This window comes from Tinamus guttatus, unplaced genomic scaffold (assembly GCF_059628265.1).
Source record: "Tinamus guttatus ecotype Peru unplaced genomic scaffold, ASM5962826v1 Tinamus_guttatus_pri_ptg000051l, whole genome shotgun sequence".
In the NCBI taxonomy this organism is placed as follows: domain Eukaryota; kingdom Metazoa; phylum Chordata; class Aves; order Tinamiformes; family Tinamidae; genus Tinamus; species Tinamus guttatus.
The window spans coordinates 809,221-826,567 of NW_028288585.1; the positions used below are offsets into that span (position 1 = coordinate 809,221).

The following is a 17,347-nucleotide window of genomic DNA, read 5'->3' on the forward strand; positions in this document are numbered from 1 at the left end:
TTGTCAGTCAAATATTGTCATTTTCTGCCCTCCCCAGACAAAACACCTGCTGCTGACGGGCCATGGGGCTCAGCTCTTTGCTCGAGCCATGGGGATTCCTGAGGTCCCAGAGGAGAAACTCATAACTGAAAGATCCCGGGAGAGATGGAAGAAGAACCTCGAGCCAGATTCCAACCCCGAAGAGTTTCAGAAGTAGGGCTCTCCTAAAATATGTTTTCGTTTTAAATACAGGTATTGATCCAAAAACAAACAAACGAACAAAACCAAAAAGCAAACAGAATTTGTGGGCTTCTTCTCAGATTTGAGAGTATTTCAGTTCTTATTGATACTGTCCTCAGAGTATGTCCTCAGTGAAAGTAATGCATGAAAGTCAAAATGCAAAAATATGTTTTTTAAACAAAGCAAAGCTGTATTTGCTCTGTCTAAGGAACTGGAGCTTAATGAACAAGTTTCTTAATACTCTAGAAGGAAAATGCTCGCTTTGGCTTACTGTGGGGTTTTGTGGCATTAATGGAGGACAAAATTAGAACTTGTCATTGCTCTTAAAATCACCAGCTACAGAAGTGCCTAGAGCAGCTTTTACAAACAAATTATTTACCACAGAACAACTGTGTTTTTTAAAAAATCACAGTCCACATGCAAAAATATATATTTCTAAAAACTGGTTTTGAAATGTAAATGATCAGTTGTCTCTCTAAACTGGATTAGATAGTTAATGTTGTCCAAGTTTGGCCTGTAGGGCTATCTGAGTGCTGATGCGGCTGCGGGTAGTGGGGAGAAGAAAAAAATAGACAAGAAGATCGGCATAGTGGTGGATGCTAATATGTATGTAATTGGATTGCAATAGACACCAAAAGAATAGTCATTTAGAAAATAAGCAAACCTGACATAAAATAGAGAGGAAGGTAAAGTAGAGGCAGAAAGAGGAAAAATCAAGCATCAAAAATGTATTTTCTGTCTCGTTGAGATAGGTATAAATATCGTTTTTTTAAGCTTCCATACATATGGGAGTGCTGTGGCATAGGAAATGTTGCTTGTCTCTTCTGTGAAGCAGTGGGAATGAGATGAGGAATTTGCCAATCAGAAAGAGGACATTTCCTTTGTGGGCATGATAACTAAAATCCATGAAATGGAACCACAAAAAAAAAAATCTGATATACTGCTAGAAAGGAAAACAAATTCACAAGACCAGTGTAAATACGGTCTTATAAACAAAGTGAAGTTGTTCTTGGCAATAAAGGTCACAGGCATAGTTCATCTTGTGTATGACACAAGTGTTTTGATCCATTGCTTATCAAGGACTGTGAGGTATAATTCATGCTCAAGAATTTTGAGCATGGGGTAACACCCACCATCTCGTGTAAGTTTGAACAGCAACATGTCCTAGTCTTGGTTCTTTCTGAAACTCTCTTATTTATAGTGGCATTATGCATCTTCAGTTTTAGTGTTGTCTTGATCTGGACTATCTGCTACTGGAAGACTTGTCTATTTCAGAGGGGCTTGACCTTTTTTTTTCAATCTGAAAATCAGTACTCTCAAACTCACAGAGTTGAAAGCAGGTCTGTTTGTTAGTCCGTTTGTTCCTGTATTGAGTGTAGAAAGTTATTTTTACTCATAGTGTCCACAGCGATTATGTAGAAACCCCCCAGAGGCAAACAGGCAGGAGGTGAATGTGTTATCAGGTAGAGGCAACATAATATGAGATCGTACTGGGAAGGTAAAGGCTGGTGGGTACCTCCCTGTCAGTCCTCAGGCCCTACTAATGTATCAGCTGACTGTCCTGGAAGTCTTCTGGATTCATGGCTTTCCAAGTAGAAGTTCAGTGTATCCAGAAAAGAGACCTTTGTCTTCTGCTGGTCATAAACCTGCATTGATTCACAAAACTAAATGTTGAGAGTGTATTTCTGAGAACATGTTAAAAGTTTGTGATTCTGTTGCATGAACAACACGACATTGTGTACCCCTTTTGCTGAGAATAAGATGTAGTTTGTTTCATCTTCAGTCTCTCATTTGGAAGATTTGTAGCAGATGGGTGGATGGGAAGCCCATCTGCAGCATCATGTCAGTCTGAGGTGAGGTCCAGCTCCACGTAAACGTCAAGGCACTCTATAAGGGGTGAGATTCACCAGTCAGCCTCGATTCGTTGTGATTGAAGCATGGAGGCTGGCAGTGCCAATTTTTGTGTAAGCAGGAAGGAAACAGAAGTTGGTTTCACGATGCACAAAGACTTTGCCTGACCTAGCTTTGGTTTTAGGGGGCGCTGGAGAGATCCTGGGAAAGCAGCACAAAGTCTTCCCTCTGTGGAGGGATTTAGGTATTTTGAGTACATCGCTCCCAAATAGATACTATTTTATGTCATTACCTGAATTACCAAAATTGGAATATGTAGCCAGACACTCAAACCCTTTCCCATTGATAATATATTGCTTCTTAATCAGTAACTTCTACAGTAAGTTGCAATAGCCTTTCTCTCACTTGCTCATTCTCTCTTTCTACTATGCAAATGTACTTTTTTAAAGTAGTCTCTTACAGCTGACTTTTCTGTGCTGAAGCAATTGCTGAGACTTTTCCTCCACAGCGTATGAAGATTTTTAAACTGATACTCAGTTCCAAGAGATTCTACTGGCTGAGTGCTTTAAACCTTAAGATTACTTGTCTGCCAAGTACAGAGGAAAAAATGCATTAATGATGCATTACGAAGTATTAACTGAAAGGCACAGAAATAATCTTTCCTTTTTGTGGCATTCAGACATTTAGGAGGATAGGAAAGAGGAAAGAGGAGGAACCAGGAAGGAAATGATTCAATGGATTCATAACAACATTGCTCTTCCTGTATTTACCTGCTCACATGCATTATTATTAATATTCCCAGTTAGTTTCCCTTTAAGACAATGGAGAAAATTCTTGCACCTTTGAGTGGTTGTGCAGGGGAAAGCTGTGCGTCAGGTGTCACATATAACCAAACCTGCTCTGGAACCCTAACAGCTGGAAATATTCCTCCCCCGGGGGTAACTTTTCTTTTTCCCCTCCCCGAGGGGTTGCCATGCTATAAAGATAAAGCAGTGAGATCAGGCAGACTGAAAATATTGAGAATGTTTTCTGTGTTATTAATAATAAGGTTATCACAGTTGTTATTATTGCTTATTAGTTAAAAAGATAGTGTATTTTATAATAAAAACATGATAAAAATGCCTTTATCATAAGCATAGATCAAACTTTTTCACATCGGAATCTGCAGTAATTTTTTTACTGCAGATTATTTGGAAAATAGATTCAGCGTGCCTTGGCACGTAGGCTTTAACTCTACCTGATTTCGTGAGCTGTTTTTCTTGGCAGGGACCTGGGAACAGTCGGTGCTGTTGCTATAGACAGCGAAGGAAACGTCGCTTGTGCAACATCCACTGGAGGACTCTCCAACAAGCTGACCGGCCGTGTTGGTGACACCGCCTGCATAGGTGTGGGCTGTGGGGATGTCCCTCGTGGGCTTGCATGTGTCTTATTTAAACCACGTAGAGTCTCCCTGCTGTTAGGGAATTGAAACATTCATATGAGAAAGTATAAAATGGTTTCTAACATTCAGTGTATCCAAGTTTTGGCTCCTTTGTACAACATGGGGGCTGCAAGTAGAGAGTAGGAATAGAGGTGAGTTGTCATCACTATCCTCCAAGACTTCCTTGATTTGGGAAAATAATAGCATTAGATCTGATTATTTTCTTTTTCCTGTGTGTCCTTTATGTTCCTTCTAATAATGTTATCCTTATTCCTTGCTCACAGTTAAGTCAAAAATGTACCCTGTTCTGTACTAAAATCCCTTTTTTCTTGATACTTAGGAAAGGAGGTATAACTGTAATTACTGTGGTTTCATTATACCAGCCAGTCCAAAGTCCAAAATGCCTGACAACTTGGAGTAGATTCCTGCTCCTGGAGAGCCAGATAAGACTGCATCAGAACCTAGTAGATGTGGTGTGGAATAGAGAAAATATTTTAAGAGATCTCTTATCCCAGTGTAGAGAGGCACTTGTAATCCTTCCCCCAGGCTGGTTCCTCTCGTGGGACAGACTTGCCCTTTGATTACCTCAGGACTTTGTCAGGAAGTTGGGATTTGGGAAATAATTATTTTTAGTAAAATATGTTCCAAACGCAGGCTGCACTCTGCTGTTGGCAGCTCGTTATTATCATCGACCTTTTCTCATGTTCCAAATAACTGATATTCTGGTACCCTCCTCATTTAGAGAGCGATTTTTTTTTCAGCTTGATTTTTGATTGCAGCCTTCTCAGAGTACTGTTGCCTGCAACTTTTGCCTCTGCTAGAGGTTTGTGTGACTGGATGCAGAAAATCTAGTGATACTTTTAACTATCATAGTATTTGGCCCATACTCATTTTGAAAAGGGAGTTGACAACTGTGGCAAAATGCTTCACTTGTAAATCAGGGTCTGTTGCAAGGGAGGTTTGAGATGAGGAAAGTAGGGGAGGGAAGAAGCTCTCACTGTTCTGCTTGGCCTCCTTCCCCTCCCTCAGTGCCTTGTTTATCCATTGAGCTCCCCGGCATGCTCCTGCCCGGGCTCCTGGGAAATACTTCTCTTTGGAGATGTGCTAGGAGCGGGGATGTTGGGCAAGCGAAGCTTGGTGGAGAACAGGGTGGGGAGGGTGCCAGCAAACAGGGATGAGGGAAAAAAGAGGGAAGAGTTTGATAGAAGAAACACCCTGCTTGAGATGAGGAGCTAGGAGATCTTCAGGGGTGCTTCGTGACGCTGCACCAGGGCCCAGGCTCTTCAAATCCCTCATCTGCCTTTGCAGTTTTTGTTTCCTTCACATCTTCTCTAGTAGTTATGTTGTCTGACCTGGCGTTCTGCATCCTACTGCTATCCCGCCGATCCTCAACATACCGTCCCTTGCTGTTCTGAAAAATGTTTATGTCCCCCCCACCCTGTGAATCTCTGGCCTCCTCTTGCTGCTCTGCTCCAAGCAAAGCAATGGTTTTCCTGTGCTCATAACTTGGCACTTGACTTCATCCTGCTGTTGCTGATTTCTCTCATGCGTTCTGCTGTTGAGAGAGGCAGAAAAGAGAAAGGAGTTAGTTGCCTACACTGCTCCTAGAAGTGAACAGAACTTCCATACCATCAGGAGGAAATGGTTGATACCTTGTTTCTTTTTTTTTTTTTTCTTAAATAATGCAATGTTTGTATATTATATTACAGAATATTGCCCTTGTTTTTTTTTTTTCCTTTCAAAGGAAGTGGAGGTTATGCTGACAACTGCTGTGGTGCAGCTTCAACCACGGGACACGGGGAGAGCATCATGAAAGTCGTCTTAGCCCGGCTGGTCCTCTACCACATGGAGCAAGGTATGTTTGAAACCTCCTGTCACCTAAAATAAGGAGGATAGAAAATGTTGCCCCACGACAGGTTTAGGTTTGTGTGCCATCACTATAGAGCCCTTGTCCAAACAGTAACTTCCAGGAGTTATGTGGTTGGATTATCCCTCTTAAAAACAAACAAACAAAAAGGCCTGAAGTAATAAAAATGATAACATAGCCTTAAATGGACGGAAATAATCTCTGTTGCTTGATGCTTAATCATGTTTTAGGCCAATGTATGTTGCAAGGTAATTGTCTACTCCGTCATGTTGAAGTTACACTTTCTTTGAGAAAGTTTCGTTCACAAAAATCAGTTTCAAATTGGAAAAAAATAAACAGGGATTTTAAGGAGAAATTAGGGAAAGGTTAGAGAGAAGAATCAAAGCAGTAGTAAGAACGTAGAGTATCACATTTCTAATGAGCTGTAATGTTCCCTGTTTTAAAAACGTTGATTATAGCAACAGAAATGCTTTAAAGACACTTCAGAATAACTACGATTGAAATTTTCATTTTGCTTTGGAAAGTGTCCTAAACTGTCTGCCGGGTATGTGGTAAACAGCTGACACAGTGTGTCTTGTGTGGCTGTAACATAATCTGCCTGTGGGCTGACCCTTTGGAGCGTTACCTTCGGGAGGGAGGCTGTCATCCAAACCCTTGATTATGTTACAGCCTGCACACGGAGCCACACAACAAGCTTGCACTGCACGCTGCTGAAGAATCATTAATAGAGCTATCAGCATTATTTTTAGAGAGCCTGGCTTTTGGGCACTGGGGAGCTGTAGCACTGGGGCATTGCAATGGGAAATGTTTGGAAAACTTTTGGTTTACATTTTTGTCACAGAAGCATTAAGTAGGGAGACAAGAACAGCTGAACAGCTGAGCTGCTTCACAGTGCTGTTTTCATACTAGATCTGTATTTCTCTGCAATTCTCTTGTTTCATTTCAAGGTTTCAGCATAAAATACACTAGTGGGTTATTTTTCAAAGTTCTAACATATCGTGGTCTATCCTCACTCACTTAGAAATGACTTTCTAAGCTCTATTTAATCTTGTGCAAGACAGTTTCTTCACTTGCTTGAAGTTACCTTCACTGCAAATACCTATCATTGTTATTTTGCCCATAATTTACTAGTAGGAAAGGAGAATAAGGCACAAATTAAAAGAAAAAATTAAAGGGGGGAGAAAGGGGTGCGAGAGAAAATCAACTTGTCTGCTAAAAAAAAAAAAAAAAAAAAAAAAACTGGTATGAGCTTGTTCCCCACTCCTGTGCTTACTCTGCCTCCGTTCACCCTGCTCAGAAGTGTAACTTGACTGCTAGGGAAGTGCAGCAATAATAGGCAGTTCCTTTACATTTCAAGGAAGGTGCTGAAAACAAATTCCCCTAATTACTGTGACTTCTGAGTCCTTGAGCTGCCAACCAAAGTAGCGTATTGAAGAACAACTGTAAAACCTAACACGCTCTTCAGTCTTCACTAATTTGCATAGTAAATACTTTGGGACCAATACTGCAAAATAAATCTACATGCTTAGAGAGCAAATTGTTTTGTAATTCTTAATAGCCACTGGAATCTGTGCCTTATGGTGACAGCTGTTGTCTTAATGAAAAAATCATGCGGTGAAATACTGACCCATTGGTTCTGCAGTGTGTGTTTGCTCTTGACTCCAGGTTGGGAGGGGAGGAGTGCAGGTCAGTTGTTCTGCAGCCGGAGTTGCATAACATTGCAGATGATGGATATCCTGGAAGACTGGGACAAAGCTAACTGCATTCCTGTGTAGATACTCGATCTCGTAGTGCGCAAATAGCCTCCAGCTATTACAGGCCTCTGTATATGATGTACACAGTAATTTTTCCTTAAAAATATTCTTGTTAATATGAATGAAGTGTTACAAAAAGATGGAATTGCTCTGCTGCTGCTTTCTCTGATGCCTAGTCCATTTAGTCCTCATCTTCCCAGTTGTGTTCAGAAGCCTCAGGAAGAGCAACACCAATGTCTGTGTTTGATAAATAGTGGAAATACATGCTCTGAGTTCCATTGTGTCCAGTGGGCTTGGAATACACATCATGACTGAAAATTTTGCCTGTTTTAATGTGCATTTAAATCATAAATGCTTTAGAGGCCTGTGACAGGCCTTTCATGGAAATCTTGCAGGCTCCATTTTCCCCCTTAAATGCTGGCACATGAGATGCGTCCTGAACACAGAGTTGATGAGTTTGTCTCTACTGAAAGCTGGAAGTGAAATATAATACCAAAGTACTCAACTTGCGTCTCTGCAGCAGCACCACAGCAGCTATCTGCAGCCATCCAGAGCCTGCCTCTGAAGTGGGCAGCTCCTCTGCTGCGCTTGTCAGTTGGGTTAGAGGAGGAATCAGTTTTGCTTGGCTCAGTAGGGGGGAGGTTACCATCCAAAGCGGTACCGTGTAGGTAATTTGTTCTTCCTGTCAGGAATGTCACCGGAGATGGCTGCCGACGCTGCGCTGAACCACATGGAGACGCGAGTCGGGGGCCGGGGGGGTGTCATCGTTGTTAACCGTGCCGGGGAGTGGGCAGCGAGGTTCTCCACCAAGCAGATGTCCTGGGCTACCGTGAAGGACGACCAGCTGCTCTACGGGATCCACGCTGGGGAGAGGCACACCAAGCCCCTTGGGGAAGCACTTGCGTCCGTATGTGAGGGGTTCTGAGAAGAACACGCGGGCAGTAAGGAAGGATGAAGATTGCCAACTCTGGTTTGAGGGCAATGACAATTTACTCTTTCCAAAAGATCTGTACTCTTGATTAGTTCACAAGTGTTCACAGTCAAAATGAAAGCTGGGCAAAGCTCTCTTAAGAGTTGGGAAGGGTGATGTGTGCTGGGAGTCTAGTTCTGTTCATAGGCAGCAGACCTAGAATTAAAAATCAAAGACCGCAACAAAGTATGATAAAATGTCTTGAAATATGAGTGGACCACTAACAGTAAAGCCTACTGACTAACATGGTAGCAATAAAGAAGGTCATGATTTCAACAAAAATAAAATAATCTTCACTGCTTAAATAGGAAGATGATAGGCACCTTGTAAGTCTAAACATGAGAGAGATTTATGGTGACTAACTGGAAAGTAATTCTCTACAAGAAGTCAGGTTATAAAATCAAGCTGTGCTAACGCAAATACAACTGCCCTCTAACAAGTATCTTGTCTGAAGCCTGAAGTATTTTTGGAGAGATTTTGATTGTTTCTTTTTTTCTTTAAGAAGATACATAATATTAAACTGTATGATTTAAAAATTATCTTCTGCATTACCTCTTTTCAGTACAGTTTCTTCATTAAGATTTTGTGAAGGAAAAAAGAACATTTTGTTGATTTTTTTTCTGTTTTGTAACTTGGTTAAATCATTTGTGTATTAAAACAGCGCAATCCCCTTGTATGTTTCAGCTAGTGCCATGACTTGTGTTTCCTCTGAAGAAATATACAGATTTGTAAATTCTAATTATATAGCATCATACCGTGGAATGTTCCCTTTATAAGATAACCCAAATAAACATAGAAGAAAATCTTCAGTTATGTTTTGGTACTATTCATACCTGTATCCCAACTCCAGTAAGCCGTATCACTGGGTTGGCTTATATGGAACGGTAAGGTTGCCAGTTTCCTCTCTACATTAATCCATATTTTATTAAATGTTGCAGATGACTGGATGCGGACAGTGATGGGCAGCATAGGCAGCTCATGCACCCTTGCTGCACTCAGGTACTGGGTTGCACAAGAGAAAAGGAAATGGCTGCTCATCTGATCATTAGCACTTTATGAAATCATAACAGAACTTAAGCTATGGCTGTCTTTAAAGTCGAAGAGAAATAGTTAGTCTTTTTGAGTAAAACCTGATTTGTTTCCCGCATGCATTAGGTACCAATCTCACAGGACCAGACTGTTTTCTAGAAGAAAGCAGCATTGTCTTAATTTCACTGCCAGAATCTCAAGGGAATCCAGGTTTTTATGGTCAAGAGACCACTTTGTTTAGATCAACTGTGCCTAGCTGCAAGATCAAATTTAGGACAGCCAGTAGGAAAAAAACGATGGCTTGATTTAGGACAGCCAGTAGAAAAAAAAAAAAAAAGGTGGCTAAAAAAATTGGCAAGAGTTCTGCTAAATATCATTTTGAAATGTTGCCTTTAATCAAATTTTTCTTGTGATTGGGAAAAAAAGAAGGTTAAACTTAGTTTTCTAGAGCTAAATTGTAATTATAGGCATGGATGTAGGCTATTTAAAAGAGAAGAATTTAAAAGTCCAGTTTCATACCTGGTTTTGCCTGATGAAAGGCTGCCGAGAGCCTGTTCCTAGTCACTATTCGTTTTCTGGAAGGGCTTCAAGAGGTGGTGCTTGACCCGGTATTGCCCTAACCTCCTCGTGCAAACACCTTTGCTAGGGTCTGCTCTGTTGTGCGTGGGTGCAAGCCTGGTTAAGCTCTGGGCTGACCAAGAACGAAGAGGCTGTTGGTGTAGCAGCAAGTATAAGCTCATGTACCTGCTGAGTGCTTTATTGACCGGGTCTGGCGCTCTGCTCGTGTGGACAGCTGGCTTGTGGAGCTTGGACAAGTTCACATCTGTCCACCATGCACTGTGAGCCGCAGCAGCAGCACAGGGGCAATGTCAGGGCTGCCAGAAGGAACGGTGAGCAGTTACTGAATTCACCTCAGCCATACTCAGGCACAACGTAATAAACTGCTGGCACTTAACAAAGAGCATTATTCTGTGTAGGTATGTATTACCACTCATCACCAGGCTAGCTGGATGCTTTCCAACAGTGCACCGAGCAATGTGACTTCCATATGTGCTGTGGGATCTGTCCTGGCTTCCCTGTTACTTGGTAGCTTGCTGTACGTATGGTCCCTTGTTGTGAAAAAGTGTTTTCCAAATACGCATGTGTGCTATGTCTGCTCGATTGCAGTAGGGTTGGAAGTGAGGAAGCCAGCCCTGCACAGGGGTGGTGGGTGTTTATAGTCCTTCGGCTGTGTGGAGTTTGCTGCATCGTTAAGTGATGGCAGCTCACACAAAGCTCGAGTGCTGCATTGCCCCGTGCTTACATTTCTTTCAGCTAGCTGACCGAGTCAAAACTCATCACAGATCCATATAATTTCCACCGTGTAATGCGAACAGCAGATTCAGTCGCTTTCTAGGACAGTGTTTTCCTTTTGCACTAGAGGGTAGGATGGCAGTAAGTGGTTAGGGATACATGTAATGTTCTAACTAATTGGAGAACTGGGCGTGAAGCTCCTGTTGTCCCCCCGTCTCCCTGGCCCCTTTCACACAGGCTCTTGTGGTGCAACAGCATAGACGCTGTTGCTGCTGAGCAGCACGTGCTCACATGCCCCCTTATCTTTGTGTGTTTTACCAAGTTACCCATACTAAGGCCTTAACACTCAACAGGTTTTATAAATACAGCTGAAGGACTCACTTCAGGGGACTCTTTACCCCAGGACAGCACGTTGCATGGCATTGTTGTGCACTGCTGGTGGAAACGATCCTTTAATTCGAATGGTCGTGACCTGGATATCAAGGAAGGAAAATCAGAGGTCTGCTGCCAAGAAACTGAGTGTCCTTGGCATGTAGCAAGCAGCAACAGAGTTTTAATTATCTAATTAAAATGTGGCATCCCATTATTTTACATTGTTTATAATACTAGCTGTGTATGTGTGTGGTGGGTTTTTTTTTTTTTCCCCTTAATGCTCTGTAAAAAAGATTCCTGGCCTGAGATGGCAGCAGCAAATGGAGTGTGTACCATAGAAATGAAGCTGTAACAAAGCAGCAAGGTGCTGATAGCTGATGTTAGTCACAAATTGTTAGTTCCATGTAGGTTTTCCTTAATCTTTGTGAGTTATGAGTAAATGAAAAATATTTTGAGAGAGATGTAGGACATTTCTGTTTGGAAACTTGTTTTTATTTTTTTTGTATTCGACTTTGTCCTACATTTTTAGCTCTGTGTCTCTGGGGTGGTTTTCGCTGACTTTGAAATCTGTCTTGGCAGAGTTTAATGGCCCTCACTGTTTTGCTTGTTTCTTTTTGGGAACGCTTTGCCTTTGATTCGCTCCGATAAACATTTGCTGTGGGACAGATTTCAATCTTGATTACGTCAGTATAAATTACAAGCATGGTCACTGAAATCCATGATTCCACGTGGGCCTGTGTGTCACAATCACACAATGGCTGAGGTTGAAAGGGACCTCTAGAGATCATCTAGTCCAACCCCCCTGCTCCAGCAGGGACACCCAGAGCACGTGGCACAGGGTGGCATCCAGGTGGGTCTTGAAGATCTCCGGAGAAGGAGACTCCACAGCCTCTCTGGGCAGCCTGTTCCAGGGCTCTGTCACCCTCACAGCAGATAAGTTCTTCCTCACATGGAGGTGGAACTTCCTGTGTTTCAACTTGTACCCATTACCCCTTGTCCTGTCACTGGCCACCACAGAGAAGAGCCTGGCCCCATCCTCCCTACATTCTCCCCTCTGGTACTTGAACATATTGATCAAATCTCCTCTCAGTCTTCTCCAGGCTAAACAGGCCCAGCTCGCTTAGTCTTTCCTCCTAAGATAGATGCTCCAGTCCCTTAATCATCTTCGTGGCTCTACACTGGACCCTCTCTAGAGGCTCCACGTCCCTCTTGTACTGGGAAGCCTTGCCCACAATACTCCAGGTGCAGCCTCAGTGTCCCGAATCAGCATCTCCATGAGTCTTCAAGCTTCCCTGCTAAGGAGAGTGGAAGGCGGGAAGGTGGCTCTGAGCTGTGCCACGATGCAGAGGGCAGCAGCCTCACCTCACGCAGCGTCCAAGAGAAGAAGACGCCAGGAGAACGGCTATATCCATACAATGGGAAATAAACAGGTGCTGGGTGATTCACATGTAAGATCACATTGGCTTTTTGTGGGTGAGGAGAAAGACGCTTTGGGTTAGGCTTGTAAGCCAGGAGCGAGGGGAATCTTAGTCTCCACTGCAGTCCTTACTCGCAGCTTACTGGGGTCATATAACTACCCAGCAGCCTTCAATAACTGAGCTCTGCTAGGCCTGGCCACACACGCTTTAGCTTGAGTTATGTTTAACGCCCTTGCCTTTTGGCCTTTGAGATTCTTCTGGTTTGAGGGGTTCTCGTTTTCTTGCAGATCCCGAGCAAGTTCCTTTCTGCCGAGAATACGATTTGGCCCCAGTGTGTGTGCGGTAGCTCTCAAGTACTGCCCTTCTGACCCTCTTCTGCAGGGGCGTTACTACAACTCGCGCTCTGCGCCCCTCCAGCGTGTCGCCTAGGAAGGGCACGGCCGCCCCTCCGCGTGGCTGCTGCGCCCCGGCCTGCCCGTGCGCCCTGGCCTGCCCGTGCACCCCGGCCTGCCCGTGCACCCTGGCCTGCCCGCGCGCGGCGCCGCGGCCATGGGCGCCCGGCTGCGCCGCTCCGCGGACGGCCTCCCCATCCAGTGTGGCAAATACGTAACGATGAATCTCCTGCTGATGCGCGAAGCCTTGTGTAAGCTGCGGTCTAGCTTCAGCTGCAGCTGGTGATGACAACAGAACTAAGAAGGCTGACTAATAAGGGAGGTCGAAAAAAAAAAGCTTAGTGGTGTTGGCCTAGCTCTGCAAGTATGAATGATTGCAAAACCAATGTGCGCAGCAGTTTTGCTGTTTTAGCACTGGATTTTCTTAGAAACTTTCAAATGTTGGCCATGGGTAGTTTCAAGAGCAGGCAAAATAAATTTTCTCTTTTGAGCTGTAAAAAGTGTACACTTCCCTGGGTCACGAGTTCTCTCATGTCCTCTATCCTTGGAACTGATTCCTCTCCTGGAAAAAAGGTACTGGCATATTTGGTGTTTGTATCTTTTCTATATGAGATAAGCTTTCTTTAAAAAAGAGAAGAGTCGTCATGACTCTATTCAGGAGATTTTACATAGCTGTTGTTTCACCCGCAGAGAGGCCTTTGGGAAGAAATGGGACTCAGCTAGACCTCTGGTAAGGTGGAGGCTGAGAAATGACTCTAGGCAAAATGAGCAGAACATGAAACTTGGGACTCTGTCACGGATTTGGAGCCAGAGGGAATCTCTGTTATTATCTGGTCTTACTTTCTAAATAAACAGCCCATGATTCCTTATCTTGGCTATTTCTGCATTATGCTGATAATTTTGCTTGAAATATGATCGATTCATACCACTGACTGCATGGAAAAAAAATGAGGACAGGACAGTGAATTATGTTTAAAATAATTTTGTTTTCAAATATTTTAGGAAAGAAATGACATTTTTTGTGGTAGATAGTAGTTCTAAGTGTTCTCACTTTTAAAAGTCTTTTGTGCTGCTACCAGACTGTTAGGAAGTTCCATGGGACTAGTGCAAGCTTATTAGAAATAGACCTGGTATTTCAGATCCATCAATGCAAGGTAAATATTTTCCTGGAGACAATTGGAACAAGTCTTGCATATAACAGTAGGATTTGTGTAACAACTCACATCTTCAGAGAAGCTACGGAAGCTGTGAACTGATCTGCTCAACTTCTCAGTGGAGTACAGAGTTTATTATATTTGAGCAATTTTATTCTGGCATACATATAGGGAGATTAAACTACTAGGTTGGAACTGCAGAATGTAGCTGAGGCAGAGCCAGGATTAAAATATTGATTTCTGACCTCCATAGTGCCAGGCTCAGATCGCTACATTATGTTGTTTTTATGAATAACATTTAGAGAAATAGATCTTGACATATCAGAAGCATGGTTGACTCTCAGTAAATTGAGCGGGGCTTTAGCTGTTCAATTTATGTGATTTGTGTGTGCCTTATGCTTGGTCTTAGGAATCTCAGTAACTGCTGTATATTTACAGTGAAACTTGCTTATAGCCTGAAGCATACTAGAAATTTTTTCCCTAAAGCAGAAATAGAAAAGATATTTATGGTAAGTTCTTGTTGTCACATTGCAATTTGCAAATATGTTCCTTCAAAGGAACATACTTGTTCCATAAAGGAACTTTAGCCTCAAAGTTCAAATACAAGCGCTCTAATGAAATCACCAGATGTCGCGTTTGGATACTCAGTTTGATATGTGAGTGCCTAAATAGAGGCAAGTATGTACTTGAAAGCCGAAATAAATTTTACAGAGAAAATAATTCAGGTGTGTTTGTATTTGAAAGCTGATCTCCCAATATCTAACATGCTACAAGAACACTGCCATTGCTACAACCTCATAAATTTCAGAAATACCTGAGCGTCGTTAGATGTAGCCCCAAACCCTTTTCTCTGTATTTCTGAACTCTAGTTATCTCACTTGCAGCTTACAAGCAAGCTCTGCTTGCTTTTATGGAGCACACTGGCAGCTTGGCAGTCCTACAAAAGTGGTGCTGGTTTTTGAGCCATGCCAAGTGATCTAGCAGCATTCTCCACCCTTCTTTGTTAGCTGATGCAGTAGCACGATGTCATTTGTCAGGGAGCCAAAACTGGAGACATGCTGAATACGTGAATACCAAGGAAGTGGTTTCCTTAGCAATAACAGGCATGTGAAAGTCAAAACTTCCTTTCCTCCTCATGTGACCTTTTCCAAAGCAATTCACATAGGAGACAATAGCAGTGAATTCCAAGCGCCCACAGGGCTCTTGCATTGCCAAGCAGGGATTTGCTGAGCGGCCAAGTTATCTTACCTTTTTATTAAGGTAAAATTACTTTTTCTTTTGGTGGCTTCCATCAGGGATTTTGTGTGTGTGTACATTGTAGTTTTTCATGAAATCAAAATCACCTAGAGCAATGCAAACAGGTAGAAGCAAAACCATGGACCAGAACTTTTGATATGCATGAAATTCCAATTCCTTTCTGCTGAGAGGAAATGATGACATGAAAAGTTTAGCCAGCTTGTTTCCATAGCTGGAACTTCCTGGATGACATACCAATTACTGAAGATACTTCACCCATTTCTTATTAAAATCTCTGAGGAAAAAGAAAAAAAAAAAAAAAAAAAGAGGGAGAGGATTTGTGAGGGGAAAATGAAAAGGAGGTGACAGTCATCTCACCCACCCTGCACGAGTGCGGTATCAGGCCTCTTTGCTGCTATTCTTATCCTGAATATTTGGTAAAGGCTTCTCTCATCCCGAAGGAGACAGTAATGATGGCCAGAAGCGCTCACACAAAGCCACCTGGCCAAGAAGCCTCGAGTACTTTCTAAAAGCGGCTACTAAATTTAAAGCTGAGCCTCCTATTGAGGTAGGGAACTATTCTTCCCCTTTTTTCCTACCAGGGAGAGTACATAGCAGAGATTCTGATCAAAAGGGCAGAAGAAAAATCCTGCTAGAGCTGGAAATAGCTCAGCCTCCTCTGTGTAGCGTAACGCGTAAGAAACGGCCTTGGATTTCACAAATTGGAGGAGAATTCTGTAACTACGGTTCTGCCCGGAGCGCAGGCGGGAAGGGCAGCGGCCGCCGCGGCGCCCGGCACCGGTCACGGGGCGCCCGGTGGAGGCGGCTCCCGGCCTGCGGCTGCTGCGCGGGCGGCTGGGGCTCCTGTCGAGCCCCTTTCCTGCGAGCAGCTGGCTCCAAAACGCGAGTTCGCTGCCTCCCAATGACCCTCCATAGAGAAAACTGCAAGACTCTGTCCTAGGCTGTAGGACTATGCACTATTTTCAGTTACTCCCCCCAAAAGTCATAGGGCAATATTTTCTGCTGCATGTTGCTAATTAAGAGCTTTTTTTGTTACCTTTTCCTTTGTACATGTTAAGGCTGAATTTATTTCTCTTGGTGTGTCAGTTAGCTGTACAAAGTATTTGAACAATTATTTAACAAATGTTTAGCAAAGATTCTAAGTATGTGTCCCTTTTGGAGAAAATTTGGCTCAATATTTGCTGAGCTATTCTTACAAAGGATAGAAAATACATTCAGGATCTGGAAGTTTCTCTGGTGTAGCTGTTATTTTTTCCTTATGTCCTTTTATGCTTCAGATTTACAATTGCTCCCACAGGCCATAAAGAAAACAAGATACAAAGAAAATGCATTCAGCATATTTTGAAAAATAACAAGCAGCATCCTTCACAGGAAATGTGGGTTGAGGCATCCTATACAAACTTCTGTCGTGTTCTTTAATCTTGTTTAAGTGGAACATATTTCAGCCGTGCTGGTTTCTCCAGAGCGTTTGCTGATATGATTCAATTAATAAACTAGATTTCAGATTCTGGGCCTGCTAGAAACTGTTCCGCAGCAAAGTCATTTTGACAGAGCTGCCTTTCAACATATTGTCCTTCTGCTGAAAGATCCACCAATGAATCCGATATTTGTCTCGGGCGCCGAGGAGAGCAGTGACCTAATATAGACGGCACCGCCTGGCAGTCACAGCTTGTCATCATAAGTTACTTTCACAGCAGCCCATTCACGTCCTTGCTGAATAAATACAGGTATTTTATGTTATTCGACTGATGGGAAAGCTGCAGTTCGCATTCAAACCCATGTACTGTGATGTTTCTAGTCTCCGCTTCTTAAGCAGAGCTAAGTTTTAACAAAGCTCTGGTATCCAGGAGGCCGGAGCATGCAGGGAAGCAGGACTCTGTCCCACAGGCATTTTCCAACTATCCCAGCACAACAGCGCTTTCAGTGTGGCCCGTTTTGTAACCCCTCTCTGAAATGGCTACAACGGGACTGATAAAACATGCAAATTGCTGGGGATTTGGGAGAGCTGCTCCCCAAATTGCTTAACGCAACTTGGGGTGGCAGACACGAGGGCAGGACCCAGGGGCATGGGCAGCACATGGGCCCGAGTGATATGGGCTCAGCGGAGGGGACCAGCTCTTCGACCAGCCGTGGTGACCTCCCTCCTGCCGTGCGGACACTTGCAGCGCACGTCTAGGCCCCCCAGCCTCTGCGAGACCGCTGACACTTTGCGAGTTGACTAGAGAAGGCAAAAGCGCGTCGGCAAGCGACAAAACTTTCTCTAATGATTAACTCAAAACATGCGATTTCCCATAAGGCAGATTTGCTGTTGGGGACAGCTGAAGGACACACAAGAAGTCAGCACCGCTGTG

General features: G+C 43.3%; 1 protein-coding gene across 2 annotated transcripts in view; it reads left to right on the top strand.

Moving 5' to 3' along the window:
• Positions 1-17,347, top strand: part of ASRGL1 (asparaginase and isoaspartyl peptidase 1) — a 449,509-nt gene that overhangs the window by 9,276 nt on the left and 422,886 nt on the right. The window contains exons 3-6 of one of the 2 annotated variants that reach the window (XM_088539911.1): positions 38-192; positions 3,337-3,455; positions 5,235-5,345; positions 7,801-8,029. In XM_088539911.1, coding sequence (XP_088396037.1) covers positions 38-192; positions 3,337-3,455; positions 5,235-5,345; positions 7,801-8,029 — 614 coding nt within the window. Of the gene's footprint in view, positions 1-37; positions 193-3,336; positions 3,456-5,234; positions 5,346-7,800; positions 8,621-17,347 lie in introns of those variants that run through there. The other variant, XM_010212007.2, reaches the window with a different exon arrangement.